Source organism: Cetorhinus maximus, chromosome 2 (genome assembly GCF_964194155.1).
Source record: "Cetorhinus maximus chromosome 2, sCetMax3.hap1.1, whole genome shotgun sequence".
NCBI classification, from domain to species: domain Eukaryota; kingdom Metazoa; phylum Chordata; class Chondrichthyes; order Lamniformes; family Cetorhinidae; genus Cetorhinus; species Cetorhinus maximus.
In genome coordinates, this window is record NC_135880.1 from 45,551,221 (window position 1) to 45,572,983 (window position 21,763).

The following is a 21,763-nucleotide window of genomic DNA, read 5'->3' on the forward strand; positions in this document are numbered from 1 at the left end:
CTAATTGCCAACAGAAACAACCACTAAACACGTATTCAAATTTACCTTCTCCTTCCTCAACTCCTCTTTCAGCATTTCACGCAGTTTTCGAGCTTTCCTCAGTCGCTCAAGGTCAGATGGAATTTTTGCTGATTTAGGACGTGCAGGCGAGTGACTTGGGGATGGCACCATTCCTTTTGTATGCGGGCTGCTGGGCGTAACCCTCTCTTTAAGTGGTGAGGACAGTATCTTCCGTGCCGCAGGTGGTCGGGCAGAATTGGTTCCAACAGTTGGATCTTTGTGCACAGGGCTTTTAACTGGAGAGAACTGAGGTACTTGAGGAATTGGGGTTTTCTTTTCTGGCAATTTGTTATCTTGTCCTGAAGAGGGTTTGCGTTTCTCTTGTGATCTGGTAAGTGGTTTGTCAGTAGTAGAGGTCTGTGATGGAGAAGCATTACCTTGAATGGATGCAGCAATGGGCACAGAATTTAATGGGCTTTGTTGCTGAGGAGGAGATTTTGGTGTTACGCTGCTTGATGGTTGCGCAGGCACAGATGTAGACCTGGGTTTGGCCAAATTTGGCATGGTGGAGAAACGTTTCCTTCTTTGCAAAGGTGCCACAGAGAGTTTACTGTTGACACCAGGCTCTCCAGTCTTATCATTTTTGTCATTCCTTAAAAAAAAAGAAAAAGCTTGCAAGTTTTACTTAGCTCTTAATTTTACATAATAAGTTAGAAAAACTGGTTAAAATGCAAATAAAGACCAATCCTATATATAAATAAAATCAAATTTGTCAAATTAAATACCATTTGCTAATTAACATCACATTTTGTTTTTATTTTGGCACTTAATGGAAATAGAAGGCACAAATTAGTTCTATCATGAAGGTAGAATTACTTCCCAGCCATTTTAGTAGTTTAATTAACTGAGAAACCAATTGGCCCACGTTAACAATGAGGTGCAAGAGAGGAAGAGATGCAAAAAAACATGGTTTTCTAACTCAATAATAGATTATGTGGGCCAAGGAGAGGCTGGTCTGACAAAGTATCAACAACATTACCAATAAAATTAAAGGCTAAGTACCCTCAAATTGACCGTGTCCAGCACAGATAAGAAAAACAGATTATGAAAGCTGATATTTAATTGAAGGTACAAGTTTTTACCAAAGCTGAAGTTTATCTACTGATGAATACAACCCTGGAAGATCCAAAGTTCATTCCAAAAGTTAATCACAGCTCCCACTCCCAATTCAGGAGTCAAATAGCCAACCCATGCTCGTCGTAGAGGCTCACAAATCTATAATGCAATGAACTGATGCTCATGGATTTATAATTCAGCGTTCATCCTTCTGGCAAGATACTAAACTGAGCTCCCAGCTGGCTTATTTGTGAATCTTTTAAGAGTCACCTGCATCAATTTCTCATTAAAACTGCAAAAACAAGTCAGAAACAACTAATACCCATCCTTAAAAAGGCAAAATAGTACATATGCCAGAGATCTGAAATAAAACAGAAATTGCTGGTAATACTCAGCAAATCAGGCAGCATTTGCAGAGAGAGAAACAGAGTCAATGTTTCAGGTGATGACGCTTCATCAGAACTGGCAAAAGTTAGAGATATAACAAGTTTTAAGCAAGGCTGCTTTCGCTGCCAATGCGGTGCACGCACAGCTGTATGCCATCTTTACAGGGGCCAAGGAGCAGCATGCACAGTCATCACTAGCCCTGTAATTGCAAATATTACAGCAGCATCAAGTGAACATTTTTAACATCCCATCCATCTATAGCTCACCTCAAACCTCTCAGACAGAGCTGGAAAGAGAAGCGGCAAATGGGATCAACTCTGTCTGCCCATTCTCACCCCCAACCTCCAATTAAAATGACACATCATTAATTAAAAGAAGAAATATCAAAAGAAATGGCTGGGGAGAGAGAGAAAGCAGGAGAGATTCAGGCAGGGAAATGGCCACACCCCAAGTGCCCACCCATTGTGGGGCTCAGGAAGCATTGGGGATTTGCTTAAAATTTCAAACCAGCCATTTAATTAGTTCAGAGGGATGGTCCGCCTGGTTGTATTTTTTTTGTGGTATAAATCATCTTGGGGATACATCAGTAACGAAATAAGATTCATTATTAGAAGTTTGAAGGCTGTCAAAAAGAAGCTGTCACTGTTTATGAGGGTGGATTTGTCTCTCCTCCAAATTACATCATTGGATTCTGCGCAAGCGCCAACAAGGGTGCATGTGCAGGCAGGTTTTGATGGCCATCTTGCGCTGGCAGGAGATACAATGTTTAAGCAATTAAAGAGGAAGGGGTGGTGGGGGGTGGTAGAGGGAAGAAGAAAGAACAAAAGAGAGTCTGTGATAGGGTGGAGGCAGGATTGTTTAAATGTCAAAATGCAGGCTGGTGCAAGGCAAAAGGGAATGTTAATGGAACACGTAAAGAAACAAAAGATGAGTCTAGAGGTGCAAGTACCCAATTTTGCCACATTTCCTGGTGCAAAGAAATATGACATTTCATCACTGTGCTTTAGTTTATGCATCCAGAGCTCTTAGACATGTTTCCAATGAATTTGCAAGTAAAAGGAAAATGCTCCAATTTTCATTCCTGTACCCCAAAAGCATTGACAGATGCTAAGGTTTGATTGTCTCCCATAACTCGGCAGTTTCCTATCCAATTGACTAATTTCCAAAGTATGAATGATAAGTAAATATCAGTGGAAACTTAACTGCAAGTGCCATTATAGTAAATTTTCAGATGGTTTACTCTCTACCCCCACGCAGTTTCAGCAGGGAGGGGATGGGAGGCAATCAAAGGAAAGAGATTAAAAGCAGAAACTCTAAGGGAGCCTGAACTTCCATGAAGCAGCAATCAGAGCCAGATCGCCACTCCGGTCCAAGTTTCTGACCTCAAAATTCAAGCAATCCCTTCTCACCAGACTTTCCAACTCAGGCCCACCGAGAACCGTGTAGGGCAGGACGCTCCCGAGGCCTTCAGTCGGGGGCTGCACAATTGGAATTAAGGAGGCCACGCCCCATTTTCTACAGCGCTAGCTGCCGTGAAGCAGGTAAGTTTAAAGGTCCAGCTACTTACAAGCCAGGGAGAAGTTAGGTTTGTAAGGTAAGTGGGTAGGACTGGCAGGGGCGGGGTTTGGGGAGAGGGTGGCATGTCGGGTGGTCAGTGATGGGGGCTGGGGGGGTCGGTTGGACAGTGTGCTGGGGATGTGGGTCGGTGGGGGTGGCGGTCAGGTAATCAATCTGGGGTTGCGACTGGTCGGGGGGAGTTGGGGGGGGGGGGGGTCAGCGGAGGTGTAGAGGGGGGGTCAGGTTGTCAGTGGGGGCAGGGGCTGGGGGTGTGTCCAGCGGTCAGTCAGGAGGTCGGGTAGACAATGGGGAGGTTAGATGTTCGGTGGGAGAAGGTCCCATTGGGGGTCAGTACTATAGTTACGCAGGAGTTGAGGGTGGTTTTAATTCTTCTCACTTTTCATGGGTAACTATTACTATAAAACAGTCAGAACCATCTGACGTTTGCGATTTGAATCATACTTTCAGATGGTTCTGATTGCAGGGCAATTGCCCAATGAAAGTTTGAACTTCCTGGGCAATATTTACCTGGGCACCTCCAGGAGTGGGGGAGCTCCCAAAACAACTTTGGGGTAACCCCCAGCTACAACTCCAAGAAGCTCAAAAGTTATGGGCCTCCATCTGTTCGTTAACCTGGATAATTGAGGCTTCCTGTAGTATCCCTGCTACTATTCTGTCTGAAATTAGCCAGAAAGACTTGGGTTTAAGCTGAAATATTTCTGGTCCATGTGGTCCTCACATCACGCAATACGTTTGTCTCCAGAAATGTCCAAAGAGTTAAAAGGAAAAGAAAAATATGTATTTTAGAAGTTTAGGCAAAAAAGTAACTTTTACTTAAGACAAACCTACCTAATTATTGGACGCAAGCCAAAAAATGCACGAGAGTGCTATGATCCTGTACCAGAATTCATACTTTGACTCAAAAATCCAGTAGCAATCAATATTCCATATTAATAATGTCACTAGAGGATTTTGATGCATGTACTATTCGTTTTACTTTACATAGTAGTTTTAACTATTCTTTCAGACCATGCCCTTTACTCTCAGTCCCAAAAGACTATAAATTAATGAAGTAATTAGTTTACATATGTCTATTTCAGCTCTTCTCCCCACCTATCAAACCAGAAAAGAAAATGTTTTTTTGTTAACTCATTACAAATATGAACATTTTTAAAATAATCAAAGCGGTAAAAAATTCAACTCCAGGAATGGGAAATAATCAGGAGCAACTCCCGACTTTCCTTCCCTTGACTTCAATGCAAGGCAAATTCTACAGAGTATAATGGTGGTGGCTGATCTTGAACTGTACTCCAGAATGTCCCAATCTGAGAATTTCAATTATTATTTACTGGGATTTTGCAATTTTAAACAGACAAAATCATTCAAGTTTCAAGTGCTTAGTCTCACTGACCAACATTCAACTACCTGCAGTACTGTCCTACAGATTCTAGATGAATTCAGCAATTATTTATGATTCACTCAAAGTTTATGCAGAAAAATGATTTAACAGTGCTTTTTTATTACTATGCTGGGACCAGTGTCTACTGTTGTGACATTATAATGGATGTTGCATTCAGCAACACATCCAAGATGTGACTAACAATGAATCCAAGAGCACAGCACCATCTCACTTCTAGAATGTGTCATAGAGTCAGAGTTACACATCACAGAAACAGGCCCTTCGGCCCATCATGTCTGTGCGGGCCATCAAGCACCTATCTATTCTAATCCAATTTTCCAACACTTGGCCCATAATCCTGTATGCTCTGGCATTTCAAGTGCTCATCTAAGTACTTCCTAAATGTTGTGAAGGTTCCTGTCTCTACCACACCCTTAGGCAATGTGTTGTAAATTCCAAACACCCTCTGGGTGAAAAAAATGTTTTCTCAAATTCCCTCTAAACCTCCTGCCCCTTACCTTAAATCGATGACCCCTGGTTATTGACACCTCCGCTAAGGGGAAAAGCTTCTTCCTATCTACCCTATCTGTGCCCCTTATAATTTTGTATACCTCTATCAGGTCCCCCCTCAGCTTTCTCTGCTCTAAGGAAAACAACCCTAGCCTATCCAGTCTCTCTTCATAGCTGAAACACTCCAGCCCAGGCAACATCCTGGTGAATCTCCTCTGCACCCTCTACAGTGCAATCACATCCTTCCTATAGTGTAGCGACCAGAAGTGCAAACAGTACTCCAGCTAACTAGCGTTTTATACAGCTCGAACATAACCTCCCTGCTCTTATATTCTATGCCTTGGCTAATAAAGACAAGTATCCCATATGCCTTCTTAACCACCTTATCTAACTATGCTGCTGCCTTTAGGGATCCCTTGCCGTGTTAGTCCTCCCAAAATGTATTACCTCACACTTCTCAGGATTAAATTCCAATTGCCACTGCTCTGCCCACCTTACCAGCTCATCTATATCATCCTGTAATCTAAGGCTTTCTTCCTCACTATTTATGACACCACCAATTTTCATCTCACCTGCAAACTTACCTCCTACGTTCACATCTAAATCATTAATGTACACTACAAACAGCAAGGGTCCCAGCACCGATCCCTGCCGTACACCGTTCTTCACAGGCTTCCAATCGCAAAAACAACCTTCGACCATCACCCTCTGCCTCCTAGCACTAAGCCAATTTCAGATCCCATTTGCCAAATTGCCCTGCATCCCATGGGCTCTTACCTTCTTGACCATTCTCCCATGCGGGATCTTGTCAAAAGCCTCACTGAAGTCCATGTAGACTACATCGACTGTACTACCCTCATCTACACAACTAGTCACCTCCTTGAAAAATTCAATAAAATTTGTTAAACATCTCCCCTTGACAAAAGATGACTATCCTGATTAATCCCTGCCTATCCAAGTGGTGAATAATCCTGTCTCTCAGAATTTTTTCCAATAGTTTCCCTACCACTGATGTTAGACTCACTGGCCTGTAATTCCCTGGTTTATCCCTACTACCTTTCTTGAATAATGGTACCACATTCGCACCTCTCCTATGGCCAGAGAGGATTTGAAAATTAGTGTCAGAACCCCTGCAATCACCTCTCTTGCCTCACATAGCAGCCTGGGATCCATCTAATCAGGGCCTGGGGATTTATCCACTTTTAAGCCCACTAAAGCATCTAATACCTCCTCCCTTTCAATGCTAATTTGTTCAAATATATCATAGCCCCCTCCCTGATTTCTATACCTACATCGTCCTTCTCCATAGTGAACACAGATGAAAAGTAATCATTCAAAACCTCACCTATGTCCTCCAGTTCCATGCACAGATTGCCATTTTGGTCCCTTATGGGCCCTACTCTTTCCCTGGTTATCCTCTCGCCCTTAATATATTTATAAAATGCCTTGGGATTTTCCTTTATCTTGCCCACCAGTGTTTTTTCATGCCCTGTCTTCGCTCTCCTAATTACTTTTTTTTTTTAAGTATCCCCCTACACTTTCTATACTTCTCTAGGGCTTCTGCTGTTTTCAGCCCTCTGCATCTGCCATAAGCCTTCTTTTTTTGCCTTATCCAATCCGGTACATCCAGGGTTCCCTGGACTTGTTGGTCCTTCCCTTCACCTTTAAGGGAACATGTTGGCCCTGAACTCTCACTATTTCCTTTTTGAATGACTCCCACTGGTTTGATGTAGACTTTCCTACAAGTAGCTGTTCCCAGTCCACTCTGGCCAGATTCTGTCTTATCATATTGAAATCAGCCTTCCCCCAATGCAGGGCCTTTAATTCTGGTCCATCTTTGTCCTTTTCCATAACTGCCTTAAATCTTACGGAGTTATGTTTCTACGTTATGGCTGTATTCTTTATTTTTTGTCAGTAAGAGTACTTTGGTGGACAGAAACAATTAAAGACATGCAGCATCAAATCACCTGATTTGACTGGTACTATATCAATTTATTTAACTTAATGATAGTGTAGCTTCTATGTACTGTAGGAATGAGCCAATTACAGTAGGCAAAACAGAAACTGCAGTTGGTCCACATACAAAGAGACAAATTTTGAATGGGAAGATAACGATTAAAATTATGATATCTTGGACGTGTATTGGAGTTAAATCAGTACTAACTTGTTAATTGGAACATTCTCCTGTTGTTCATCTGGGTCATCTCTTTCTTCTTGTCCTATACCTAGATTAGGTAGTGGCGCTGGTGGAATTGACAACACAGCTGGAGACTCAGAAGCATCTTTTTCATTGGAAGCCTTTCTTTCTGGACTTGGTTGCTGGACTGAGGTATGAGCCTTGTCATCCTCCTTGGCGGTTTGTGATGAACCTCTTCCACCAGGCTTCACATTGGGTTTTATACTGAGTCTTGAGCGGCGAAACATCCTGCAAGGTACAGGAAGACAAATAACAGATTGCAGAATCTCATAACACCAATAATCTTCAAATTAATCACTTGCATTTGTCTCAGAAAATACTTCCAAATTCTATATTTCTCAAGCTGAAATTCAATGTTCATTCATCAATTGTAGGGATGTTAAAATATAGTCAGGCTCAACTAATTCAACCTGTAAAGGCACTTTGCAATTCAAACTATAAATTAGGTACAGATTAGAACTCCAACAGGGTCCAAAAACTATACTCTGCCCAACTGATTAAATTCCCACATTTGCTTTATTCTGATGGGCCTCTTTAATAAGAATCTAGCTCCTCACCTCACCCATTAAATTACTTGGCATCTAGTGAGCCAGGAGTAACTTGATCATGATGCACAAGGTGTCACAACTGTATGGGACAGACTAGATGGAGCAGGAGGTCTTTCCCAGTACAATATATTCACACGCTCATGTGCTAAATGCTTTGTCCAATAGCTCAATGATTAAAAGTACCCAATACTGAGCTGGATCCCTAAAGCCCCACATTCAATTCTATGTTTGTACTAAGTCATTGAATCTCATCTAAGGCTGGTGAGGTAACAATTACATCAGCACCCTAAGCCAGAGGAGAGAACAAGTACCGGCCAAGTTTCCTATTCCTGTTTCTTATCCAGCTATTTCTGGAGAAGATGTAACACTAGCAGATCAGACTGGCAACTGTGGGGGTGGGGGACAGAGGCAGAAATGCAACTACATTTAAGTAGCTGACAACATCACCCATCTCTGCACCTGCCTCAGCCCATCATCTGCTGAAACCCTCATCCTTGCCTTTGTTATCTCCAAATTTGACTAATCCAATGCTCCCCTGGCTGGACTCCTATTTTCAACCCTCTGTAAACTTCAGCCCATCCAAAACTCTGTTGCCCATATCCTGACCAGCACCAAGTCCCGTTCACTCATCATTCTTTTGTTCAATGGCCTACAAGCTCTCGGTCCAGAAATGCCTCGATTTTAAAATTCTCTTCCGCCTGTTCAAATCCCTCCATGGCCTTGCCCCTATCTAACACGGTAACTTCTTCCAAGAAATCTCCATTTCTCCAATTCTGGCCTTTTGTGCATCCCCGATTTCCTTCATTTCTCACTGGTGGCCATATTTCCAGTGTCTACAGCCTAAGCTCTGGAATTTCCCATTTAAACCTCTCGGCCTCTAACTCTCTTTCCTCCTACAAGATACTCCTTAAAGCCTATCTCTTTGGCCATGTTTTGTTTACCTGTACCAGCATCTCCTTATAATGCCTGATGTGAGGTTTTGTCTGATAACTTTCCTGTGAAGCACCTTTGAACATCGAGCTTCATTAAAGGTACTATACAAACGTAAGCAGTTGCTATGCATCACCTTTTCCAAGACAGACGACATAAGATAGGATAATTTGAAGTGAAAAGGGTAAAAGGTACTGATCACAAATCAAGGTATGTACAATTCCATAATTTAGTAGTGTGACAACTGCTCGCGCATCAAAACTTGAAACAATTTGAGCTTGCTTCTCTAGGCCCTACAAGCTGAATGTCATTTAATAATACATACGCCTTCACATCTGCCTGAGATGGCAGATAAGGCTTAGGTTCACATCTCATCAGAAAGACAGCACCTCAGACAGTGCAGTGCTCCATCAGCAGTACACAAATGTAAGGGAAAGTAGAAGTACAGCAAGCTGGGCAAAATATTAACAACAATAAAACGATACATAATATACGAACATACGAATTAGGAGCAGGAATAGGCCACTTGTCCCCTCGAGCCTGCTCCACCATTCAATAAGATCATGGCTGATCTGAATGTAACCTCAGCCCCACATTCCTGCCTACCCCCCCGATAACCTTTTACCCCCTTGTTAATAAAGAATCTATCGAGTTCTGCCTTAAAAATATTCAAAGTGGCAGGCAACAGAGGATGATGGTCGAGGGGTGTTTTTGTGACTGGATGCCTGTGTCCACTGGGGTTCCACAGGGATTGGTGTTGGGTCCCTTGCTGTTTGTGGTATATAAAAACGATTTAGACTTGAATGTAGGAGGGTTGATCAGTAAGTTCGCGGATGACACGAAAATTGGTGGGGTGGTAAATAGTGAGGAGGATAGCCTTAGGTATTAGGAGGATCTAGATGGGCTGGTCAGATGGGCTGATCAGTGGCAAATGGAATTTAATCCGGATAAGTGTGAGGTGATGCACTTGGGCAGGACAAACAAGGCACGGGAATACACGATGAATGGTAGGGCCCTGGGAAGTACCGAGGATCAGAGGGACCTTGGTGTGCATGTCCACTGATTCCTTAAGTTAGTGGGACAGGTAGGTAAGGTGGTTAAGAAGGCATATGGGATACTTGCCTTTATTAGCCGAGGCATAGAATGTAAGAGCAGGGAGGTTATGTTGGAACTGTATAAAACGCTGGTTAGGCCACAGCTAGAGTATTGCGTGCAGTTCTGGAATCTGCATTATAGGAGGGATGTGATTGCATTAGAGAGAGTGCAGAGGAGATTTACCAGGATGTTGCCTGGGCGGGAGAGTTTTAATTATGAGGATAGATTGGATAGACTGGGGTTATTTTCCCTGAAGCAGAGGAGATTGAGGAGGGACATGATTGAGGTGTATAAAATTATCAGGGGCATAGATAGGGTAGACAGGAAGGAACTTTTCCACTTGGTGATGGGATCAATAACTAGGGGGCATAGATTTAATGTAAGGTGCAGGAGGTTTATAGGGGATGTGAGGAAGAATTTTTTCCACCCAGAGGATGGTGGGAATCTGGAACTCACTGCCTGAAAGGGTGGTAGAGGCAGAAACCCTCATAACATTTAACAAGTGTTTGAATGCACACTTGCGATGCCATGGCAAACAAGGCTATGGCCTAGTGCTGGAAAATAGGATTAGAATAGTTAGGTTTGACCAGCGCGGACTCAATGGGCCGAAGGGCCTTTATTGGTGCTGTAAACCTCTATGACTCTACTTCCACAACCTTTTGAGGGAGAGTTCCAAAGGTTCACAACCCTGAGAAAAAAATTCTCCTCATCTCTGTCTTAAATGAACAACTCCTTATTTTTAAACAGTGACCTCTTGTTCTAGGTTCTCCCACAAGAGGAAACATCCTCTCCACACCCACCCTGTCAAGACCCCTCAAGATCTTAAAAGCAAAGTACTGCAGATGCTGGAAATCTGAAACAAAAACAGAAAATATTGGAAAAACTCATTTGCCAGTTCACTTTAGCTAGCTAGCTCTGCTTTTATGCCCTCATAATTGCCCTTATTTAAGTTTAAAATACTAGTCTTGGGTGCACTCGTTTCTCCCTCAAAGTGAATGTAAAATTCAATCATATTATGATTGGGGCCTTGTGTCAGCTATCTCAAAGTCCAATCAGTGTCTCTTGCTGAAGAATCTTCATTGTCAAGAGACCAAGCTTCTCTCCAGTGGCAAAGCACCACATTCCAATGCTTTACTGTACCTTCTCAGATAGCAAGCTAGAGGAAACCAAATAGCTCAATCTCTGACTTGGTTTTTAACCTCTGATGAATGATGATTTAGTTTTGCCACAACAGTATAGAGATGCACCCATTTATATCTATTCAAATAAAGGCACTAACTAAAGGCACGATAGCCATTAGTTCCCTACTTGTCATTGCAGTGAAAATCCTTGATAGAATTGTCCCAAATCATTACATTGAATTGAGAAATTTTTGGCTAATAATCACTGCGAATTTAGAAAAGGCAGAGGTACTACTGATGAGGTCTTTACAGTCAGATATCTTCAGGGAAAGTGTTGAGATCAGAACTTACATGGGAGATGGAGAACTTTCCAATCCCTTTCTTTTTTTAAAAAATAAGTTTGTTCTCATGTCCATATTTATTGCCCATCACCCATTGCCCTGAGTGTGTTAAAAGTCAACCATATAATTTTGGACAAGAGTCCAGGCTTGATAAAAGTGGCAGGTTCTCTTCCCTGAAGGAACATCAGTGAAATTTTTAGGACAACCTAGCAGCTTTATTGGTCATTTTATGAGGTGCCAACTCAAGAACCACCAGGTTCAATGAATACAGTTTCAAATAGTCATTTGGCAGTACAGAACTTGAGTATTGCTGAAAAAAAGAGACTTGCTTTTGAAGCTTTTCATCTTGCACTCATCAGGGCAATTCCCAAGAATAACAGATGGAAAGGGAACAATAATTTATACTGTATGAGAAGAGAATGCTGAATGGACTCTGATTAGTCGAGGCGTTGCCATGGAGAGTGCACCAATTGAAAAGCTTTGAATGTCTCTCTTTTTTCAGCAATATTCGAATACAGTTTCCCAACCTGTAACCTCCAGATGCTAGTCTAGTACCATATCCACGAGGTTATAATATCCTATATCATACTTTAATTGCTCCCACCTTGTTTAATATCTGTTTATTTCTTAGTTTACTTGTGCCTTCAGGACAAAGCCTTTCTTTTTTTTTATTCATGGGAAGTGGGCATCCCAAATTGCTTTTAAGAGTCAGGCCAGGTAAGGATTTCCCTCCCCAAAGGACATTAGTGAACATTAGATGGGTTTTTACAACAATCGGCAATGGTTTCATGGTCATCATTAGACTTCTAATTCCAGATTTTTATTGAACTCAAATTCCACCATCTGCCATGGCAGGATTCAAACCCGGGTGCCCAGAGCATTACCCTGGGTCTCTGGATTAGTAGTCCAGCGACAATACCACTACGCCATTGCCTCCCCCCAGCCTTTGAACAAAGAGGTGTATATTCACATCAGGGGATGGATGGCAAATTACACAATGTCAGATACATGCAGTCCAAAAATATGAAGAGCGCTTGTTTCTGATGACTGCCACACACAGAAGAGGACCTCCCAAGTTATCATGGGCCATTTCTCAGTTGCTTCTAAGAAATTTGGCCTAACAGAATGAAGACAGAAGTTATACAGCAATCTGCCTCTAAAAAGCCTGGTTACCCAATAGTACCATGAAACCGTCTGCACTGGATTCAGCTATTCACCTATTACCTATAGGTTCACCTATTACGGAAGTATCATGCCACATGACACACTCCGAGATGATGAGGTGAACACAGATTGCTTGAAGCCAGTAATGCTTTTAGAAAGTTCCATGTGAGGTTATGGAATAAATGTGCTGCTAAACTGGCAACAGCATTTAAGATCTACAAAGCAAAATGTACAACATCCTTTGTGTACGCAATAGCTAGACAACTCAATAACCAGATCACAACATTTCAATGATGGTATCAGATTTAATTCACTGGGATCCTCAGAAATGCCTCTGTGCTAGGCACGGAGGCAATGATAGCAAAGGCAGGTGGGCTGAGCACTTATTCAAAACACTTGATATTACATTACCCAAAGTATTCAATGGTGAGCTAAAGCTTAGCTAACGTTAGCGTGGTGGTCAGTTCAAAAGATAAAAAGGGTTGTCTAAAGACCAATAAATGTGGCATCTTAACTGACACATAGGTGCATGATGCTTATGACAAGAAAAAGTGGCAAGGATGATACACAATGGTGCAGTAAAACATAAAGCAAGCTATATTCAGCTAGCACAAGAAAAGAGCCAGAATCAAGAAAAGACTGGTCTGATACCCGAGGCCCTGGGTGTGGTAAAATATTCCTCACAAAAATCAGGCATTACAATGATGAGAACCCGTGGTCAATATTTAATTGGATATGAATCATAGGCTGTAATCACTGACAACTATGGACAAGCTATTAAAAGAAATGTAAGGAAATTGCAGAAGCGTTAGTTATAACTTTCCAAAGCACTCTAGATCCAGGAACTGTGCCTTTGAATTGTACTTGATTATTCAAGAAGGGAGAGGAGGACAGCCCAGGAAACTACAGACCTGCCAGTTTAACATCAGTTGTATGGAAGTTATTGAAATCTATCACCGGCGACAAAGTGGCTGAACATTTAAATAGGAATAAGTTAATCAGAGAGGTAGAATTTTGGAGGATAGGTCATCTTAGGCTAATCTAAATCAATTTTTGAAGAAGTCACTAGAATGATGAATAGGGAAGTGTTTATGGATGTTGCCTATGTGGGCTTCCAGAGGGCATCTGATGAAGTTCAGTAAAACCATAACTGGAGATAACCAAATACAAACCCGTGCCACAAGCTTAAGAGGCCAGGGACAGGGAGTAGAGAGAATATACTCTGACTGGTGGGATGTGACAAGTGATGATGCCCAGGGGTTTGTACTTGAGCAAGCCTCAGCTTTCCACTATATTTATCAATGGTTTGGACGAAGGAAAGTTGTACATCCAAGGTTAAAAATGACAAAATTAGAAGGCACAGTAAACTGTGCAGATGGAAGCAGGAATTAACAAAAGACAATAAGGCAGATTAAGTCAGTGACCAAAATTATGGCAGATGAAATTCAATGTGGAGAAGCGGATCAAAAAAAGACAAATTGAAATATTTTCTTTTAAAGCAATAGACCAGGGAATACAAAGGGATTTGGCATCTATGTGCAGAAATGACTAAAGGCTAGTGCACCAGTACAAAATGTAATTAAAATCACTAATGGAATATCGCCCTTTACCTAAAGGGGGCTGGAATACAAAGGGGAGAAAGTGATTCTTCAGTTGTGCAGGTCCCATCTGGTGTAGTACATTCAGTTTACAGTTTCAAACCTCAGGAAGGAATACAAGCCTGTGCAAATTCATCAGAATGACATGGAGCTTAAAAGAATAAAGTACAAGGACAGATAGAATTGTATTCTCCTAGAGAACAGAGGTGGGGGAGTGATCTAATCAAGGTCCTTAAAACAATCAAGGGATTTGATGGGGTGGATACAGAGAGAAACTATTTCCTTTGTTGGTGGGAATAAAATCAGCATGCACTTTTTCATACAATGAGCATTGGAGATCTGCAGCTTTCTTCCTCAGAATGTTGCAGATGTTGGGTCAATAGCAATTTTTAAACCTGAAAATGATAAGATTTTTGTTCGGTAGTAGTTTCAAGTGGTAGGCACTGATTGATGTTCTGGCTAAATGATGGAGCAGATACAAAGGCCTGTTCCTATATTCCACTGAAGTGAGTCCAAATTGCATGCTCAAGCTTCTGCTGTGGAACTTAAGCACATGAACTCTGACTCAGAGGCAAGAATTCTACAACAGAACCTAAGGTGATGCCTTGCAAACATAAACCAAGTTACAAACCCACGAACATCTAGAAGGACAAGGGCAGCAGATACAAGGGAACATCACCACCTGGAAGTTCCCCTCCAAACCATTCACTGTCCTGATTTTGAAATATATCCCATTCCATCACTGTCACTGGGTCAAAATCCTGGAATTCCCTCCTTAACAGCACTGTTGGTATACCCACAACACATGGACTGCAGCAATACAAGAAGGTAGCTCACCTTAAGAGCAATTAAGGATGGGAAATGGTATTTGATTATCAACCTAATCGCAGGGTTCAGATAGCAATTACAACTACTTGAAGCATCTCCATGATGCAATTACATAGGAATCATTACTCGGTATACTCAAATGGCATCTAAAACATTCATGTTCTATGCCTTGTTAAAACATACAAGTGGCAAGTAACATTTATGCCACACAAGTGCCAAGCAATGACCATCTCCAACAAGAAAGAATCCAACAATCTCCCCTTGACATTCAATGGCAATACCATCGCTGAATTTCCCACTATTAATATCCTGGGGCTTACCACTGACCAGAAACTGAACTGGACCAGCCATATAAATACTATGGCTAGAAGAGCAGGTCAGAGGCTGGGAATTCTGGCTCCCCAAAGCCTGTCCACCATCTATAAGGCACAAGTCAGGAGCGTGATGGAATACTGTCCACTTGCCTGGATGAGTGCAGCTCCAACAACACCTAAGACAACATCCAGGACAAAGCAGACCACTTGAATGGCACCTCATCCACTACCTCAAAAATCACTCTCTCCACCATCAACACACAGTGGGTGTAGTGTATACCATCTGTCAGGTGCACTGCAGCAACTGACCAAGGCTCCTTTGACAATACCTTCCAAATCCGCGACCTCTACCTCCTCAAAGGACAAGCGCAGCAGATGCATGGAAACACCACCACCAGCAAGTTCCCTCCAAGTCATACACCATCCTGACTTGGAACGATATTGCTGTTCCTTCACTGTCGCTGGAATCTGGAACTCCCTCCCTAACAGCTCTGTGGTTGTACCAACACCACATGGCCTACAACAGTTCAAGCAAGCAGCTCACCACCACTTTTCCTTATTCTTTCATGGAATGTGGGTTTCGCTGGCTAGACCAGCATTTGTTGCCAATCTCTAATTGCCCTTGAACTGAGCAGCTTAGTGAGCCATTTCAGAGGGCAGTTAAGAGTCACATGTAGGCCAGACCAGGTAAGAATAGCAGATTTCTTTCCCTAAAGGACATTAGCGAACCAGATCAGTTTTTAAAGACAATCGGTTATTGAGGCTAGCTTTATATGCCAGATTTATTAATTGAATTTAAATTCCACCAGCTGCTGTGTGCCATGTGAACCCACGTTCTTAGCCTGGGCTTCTGGATTACTAGTCCAATGATATTACCACTTCGCCACCATCTCCCCAGACCTTCTCAAGGGCAATTCGGAATGAGCACTATTTTTTTTATTCATTCATGGGATGTGGACTTCGCTGTCTGGGCCAGCATTTATTGCCCATCCCTAATTGCCCTTGAGAAGGTGGTGGTGACTTGTCTTCTTTTAACTGCTGCAGTCCATGTGGCGTAGGTACACCCACAGTGCAGTTCTGAAGGATGTTCCAGGATTTTGACCCAGCGACAGTGAAGGAACAGCGATATATTGCCAAGTCAGAGTGGTGAGTGACTTGAAGGGGAACTTCCAGGTGATGGTGTTCCCATCTATCTGCTGCACTTGTCCTTCTAGATGGTAGTGGTTGTGGGTTTGGAAGGTGCTGTCGAAGGAGCTTTGGTGAATTCCTGCAGTGCATCTTGTAGATGGTACACACTGCTGCTACTGTGCATTGGTGGTGGAAGGAGTGAATGTTTGTGGATGTGGTGCCAATCAAGCAGGCTGCTTTGCCCTGGAGTATCAAGCTTCTTGAATGGGAGCTGCACTCATCCAGGCAAGTGGGGAGTATTCCATCACACACCTGACTTGTGCCTTGTGGACAAGCTTTGGGGAGTTAGGATGCGAGTTACTCGTCGCAAAATTCCTCTGACTTGCTCTTGTAGCCACAGTATTTATTTGGCTAGTCCAGTTCAGTTTCTGGACAATGGTAACCCCCAGGATGTTGATAGTGGGGAATTTAGTGATGGCAATGCCATCGAACATCAAGGAGTGATGGTTGGATTCTCTCATGTTGGAGATGGTCAATGCCTGACACTTGTGTGGTGCAAATGTTACTTGCCACTTGTCACCCCAAGCCTGGATGTTGTCCAGGTCTTGCTGCATTTGGACATGAACTGCTTCAATATCTGAGGAATTGGGATGCTGCTGAACATCGTACAAGGAGGTCAGGAGCTGAGTGGCCTTGGCAGAACCCAAACCTGGCATCAGTGATCAGGTTATTGCTAAGCAAGTGCCACTTGATAGCACTGTTGATGGCCCTTTCCATTACTTTACCGATGGTTGAGAGTAGACTGATGGGGCGGTAAATGGCCGGGTTGGATTTGTCCTGCTTTTTGTGTACAGGACATACCTGGGCAATTTTCCACATGGCCGGGTAGATACCAGTGTTGTTGCTGTACAGGAACAGCTTGGTTAGGGGTGCGATAAGTTCTGAAGCGCAAGTGTTCAGTACTATTACCGGAATATTGTCAGGACCCGCAGCCTTTACAGTATCCAGTGCCTTCAGCCATTTCTTGATATCATGCAGAGTGAATCGAATTGGCAGAAGACTGGAAAAACTCAGGTCTGACAGCATCTGTGGAGAGAAAGACAGAGATAACGTTTCGAGTCCATATGGCTCTTCTTCAGTGCTGAAGAATTTTGCTTTTATATAACAGCTGAAGACTGGCATCTGTAATGCTGGGGACCTCCAAAGGCCGAGATGGGTCATCCACTCGGCACTTCTGGCTGAAGATTGTAGCAAATGCTTCAGCCTTATCTTTTGCACTGATGTGCTGGGCACCTCCATCATTGAGGATGGGATATTTGTGGAGCATCCTCCTCCAGTGAGTTGTTTATTTGTCCACCACCATTCATGACTGGATGTGGCAGGACCGCAGAGCTTAGATCTGATCCGTTGGTTGCGGGATCACTTAGCTCTGTCGATCACTTGCTGCTTACGCTGTTTGGCACACAAGTAGTCCTGTGTTATAGCTTCACTAGGTTGACACCTCATTTTTAGGTATGCCTGGTGCACTCTTCATTGAACCAGGGTGGATTCCCTGGCTTGGCGGTAATGGCTTGATGGTAATGGTAGAGTGGGGGATATGCCAGGCCATGAGGTTACAGATTGTGTTCGGGTACAATTCTGCTGCTGGAGATGGCCCACAGCGCCTCATGGATGCCCGGTCTTGAGTTGCTAGATCTATTCAAAATCTATTCCATTTAGCACGGTGGTAGTGCCACACAACGTGATGGGGGGTATCCTCAACGTGAATGCAGGACTTCATCTCCACAACGACTGTGCAGTGGTCACTCCTACCATGTTTGCCGGAGTCAATGTTGAGGACTCCCAGGGCAACTGCCTCCTGACTGTATACCACTGTGCCACCACCTCTGCCGGGCCTGTCCTGCCAGTGGGACAGGACATACCCAGGGATGGTGATGGTGGTGTTGGGACATTATCTGTAAGGATGACTAGTTTGAGAGTAAGCTCAAACGTGTAGGACAGATTTCCTTCCCTAAAGGACGTGAACCAGATGGGTTTTTACCACAAACGACAACGGTTTCATGGTTCCAGATTTTTATTGAATTCAAATTCCACCATCTGCCATGGTGGGATTCAAACCCAGGTCCCCAGAGCTTTACCCTGGGTTTCTAGATTACTAGTCCAGCAACAATACCACTATGCCATCGCCTCCCCATAAGGCATCTCCCTATGCTGGCCTAGCCAGGGGCACTACAACCCATGAAAGAATAAGAAAACGATCCATAGTATTAATAAACAATGCTGATCATTGAACATGTACAAGCAACCCTTAAAAACAAATACTGCCCTCAGTAAACTCATGTAAGGACACATCAATTTCATTTAGATACAAGTATAATTGAAAATGCACCATCACAAACACCACCTGCCTTTTAGCATGAAAGAGACAGCTTGTGTTCTCCAGCATCTTTCATGACCTTTGGGACATCCCAAAGCACTTAAAAGTGAATGAAGTACTCTTGAAGCGTAGTTACTGTTGCAATGTAGTGAAACGCCTGAACTGACGTGCACACAGTAAGGTTTCACAAACATCATTGAGATAATCATTAGTTAAACTATTTCAATGGCGTCAACGGTTGAGGAACAAATATTCCTTAAAACACTAAGAGAATTCCTCTGCTCTTCTTCAATATAATGCCAAAGGATCTTTTATTCCCCATGAGGGGGCAGACAGGGCCTCAATTCAACATCTCAGAAAAGACCGTGCACTCAGTAACTTAAGGCGAACTGTCAACCTAGATTGTGAGCCAAAACCTCAGGAGTGGGACTTCGAGCCGCAACTTTTCGACTGAAGGGGCCAGAAGGATGCCACTGAGCCACGACTTGTAATCGAAGATGCACATGCAAAAATACAGAAAGCTCGCGACGGATTAAGTTAACAGGAAACAATATGCTTTTAAATATTCTATGGTTCACAATTATCCACGTCTATATTATAAAACTGGCATTCTCCGTATTACATCGTTGAACCACAGGCAGTCAACACTTACACGGTTGCAGTAAAATTTAACTCTAGTCAAAACAAACACAGGGGAAACCTGAGTGAGACATGGAAAATTGTACAAATTGTTAGCAAAAATATATAGTAAAAGTTGTGAGTACAGCCGAAGGTGGCAGGTCCCCCCTCCCCTCCCCTCCCCTCCCCCCCCCCCCTCCCCATCTTTTTATGGGTGTTTCAAGTCCCGTACACACTGGAAATTAGTGCAGACACGGTCCAAACACAGCGCGAAGGACCTGTCAGGGATGAAAGTTTTACACCGAGGCATGGATCCCGCTCGGGGCCTTTCCCACCAGCCAGCCAGCCGAGACCCCTCCCCCCCCCCCCGGTTACTCACCTCTCAGAGCCGGGCCTGGCAGACCCGCTGCTGCTGGCGGTGTGAGCGGCTCCCTGGAACTCTACCACACACGTGTTATCCCCCCCCCCCGCTCCTCCACCTGCCGAGCGCCCTCACAGCCTGTCCGCAATCCAGGCTCAGCCACCCAGCCTCCTCCTCCCTCCCGCAACCTCCTGACACTCTGCCACTATCCCGTCAACCAACTGGAGCCGCATGGCTTCACGGAGGTTGTAGTCCGCCGAGCACCGGCCAACTGCATCTCCCAGCGTGCTCTGCGCCCCAGGTGTTGCACAGTCTTGCAGCAAGCTCAGACCTGCTGAACTAATTCAGCATTTTATGTTCTCAGTTCAGTCTTCATTGCGATGGATGAAAGCAAAATATTGCGTGTGCTGGAAACCTGAAATACAACAGAAAATGCAATGTAGTCAGAGGGCTCGAAACGTTAACTCTGTTTGTCTCTTCACAGATGCTGCCAAGCCTGAGTGTTTTCAGCATTTTCTGGTTTTATTTCATTGTGATTGACCTGTGTCAACAGAATTGTGTCAACATCTCCTACCAGAGAGATGTGATCAGGGAGGCCGGAAACTCATTTATATATAGGTAGCAGCACTTATTTTGAAAAGTGCCACCCATTAAAATGTAGTCTTTAAAGCAACATGGGTGAGTCTTGTTTCCCACGAGTGATTCTGGAGAGGTCTGTAATTACTTTGGGGGAAACACTGGACACAGTGCACAGCGTGAGGTCAGACATTATATAGTTTGATCATGGCATCCTCCAACTTATATTCCATTGTTTGGTTTTAGTTATGTTGCTGAATATTTTTCAAACGTTATTAAAAGCTGCTCTGCATTCTTTGAATATGTTGAGCACCAAGTTGTGACTCACAGTAGCGCTCTGGCCTCTGAGTCAGAAAGTTGTAAGTCTTATATTCCGTTCCAGAGGTTTTAACTCAATCTAGGTTGACACTTCCCTCCACTTACTGAGTGCACAGTCTTTTAGATGAACTGCTAAAATGACGCCACAACTGCCCTCCCAGGTGCAATAGAAACACAGAAAATAGGAGCAAGAGTAGGCCATTACCCTGTCTAGTACTCTGAGAATTTTATAGGTTTCTGAGATTCCCCCTTCACTCTTCTGAACTCCAGCGAATATAATCCTAACTGACTCAATCTCTCCTCATATGTCAGTCCTGCCATCCCAGGAATCAGTCGGGTAAACCTTCGCTGCACTCCCTCTATAGCAAGTACATCCTTCCTCAGATAAGGAGACCAAAGCTGCGCACAATATTCCAGGTGTGGTCTCACCAAGGCCCTGTATAATTGCAGCAAGACATCCTTGCTCCTGTACTCAAATCCTCTCGTTATGAAGGCCAACATACCATTTGCTTTCTTTACTGACTGCATGTTTACGTTCAGCGACTGGTGTATACCAATACGTTGAGGAACCAACTAGAGAACAGGCCATCCTAGACTGGGTATTGTGTAATGAGAAAAGAATAATTGGCAATCTAGTTGTGCAAGGCCCCTTGGGGATGAGCGACCATAATATGATAGAATTCTTCGTCAAGATGGAGAGTGACATGGTTGATTCTGAGACTAGGGTCCTGAATCTTAATAAAGGAAACTACGATGGTATGAGATGCGAGTTGGCTATGATGGATTGGGAAACGTTACTTAAAGGGATGACGGTGGATAGGCAATGGCAAACATTCAAAAAGCGCATGGGTGAACTGCAACAATTATTTATTCCTGTCTGGCGCAAAAGTAAAACAGGAAAGGTGGCCAAACCATGGCTTACAAGGGAAATTAGAGATAGTATTAGATCCAAGGAAATTGGCCAGAAAAAACAACAGACCTGAAGATTGGGAGCACTTTAGAATTCAGCAAAGGAGGACCAAGGGATTAATTAAGAAGGGGAAAATAGAGTTCGAGAGTAAGCTTGCAGGGAACGTGAAAACTGACTGTATAAGCTTCTATATGTATGTGAAGAGAAAAAGATTGGTGAAGACAAATATAGGTCCCTTGCAGTCAGAAACAGGGGAATTTATTATGGGAAACAAAGAAATGCCTGACCAACAATCTCTATCCACCACTACTCTCCTCCATCTGGCTGAACTTGTTCTCTCACTGAACAATTTCTCCTTAAACTCATCTCA

The 21,763-nt window shown here is 43.3% G+C and overlaps 1 protein-coding gene across 4 annotated transcripts in view; it reads right to left on the reverse strand.

Annotated features, from left to right (window-relative positions):
• LOC144693924 (uncharacterized) overlaps positions 1-19,801 on the reverse strand; it is a 129,364-nt gene extending 109,563 nt beyond the window's left edge. For all 4 annotated transcript variants that reach the window (XM_078564163.1, XM_078564154.1, XM_078564146.1 and 1 more), the window contains exons 1-3: positions 19,608-19,801; positions 7,134-7,394; positions 46-652 (exon numbers count right to left, since the gene is read on the reverse strand). In XM_078564163.1, coding sequence (XP_078420289.1) covers positions 46-652; positions 7,134-7,393 — 867 coding nt within the window. In that variant the 5' untranslated portion in view covers position 7,394; positions 19,608-19,801. The remainder of the gene's footprint in view (positions 1-45; positions 653-7,133; positions 7,395-19,607) is intronic.
• Positions 19,802-21,763: the final 1,962 nt, after the last annotated feature.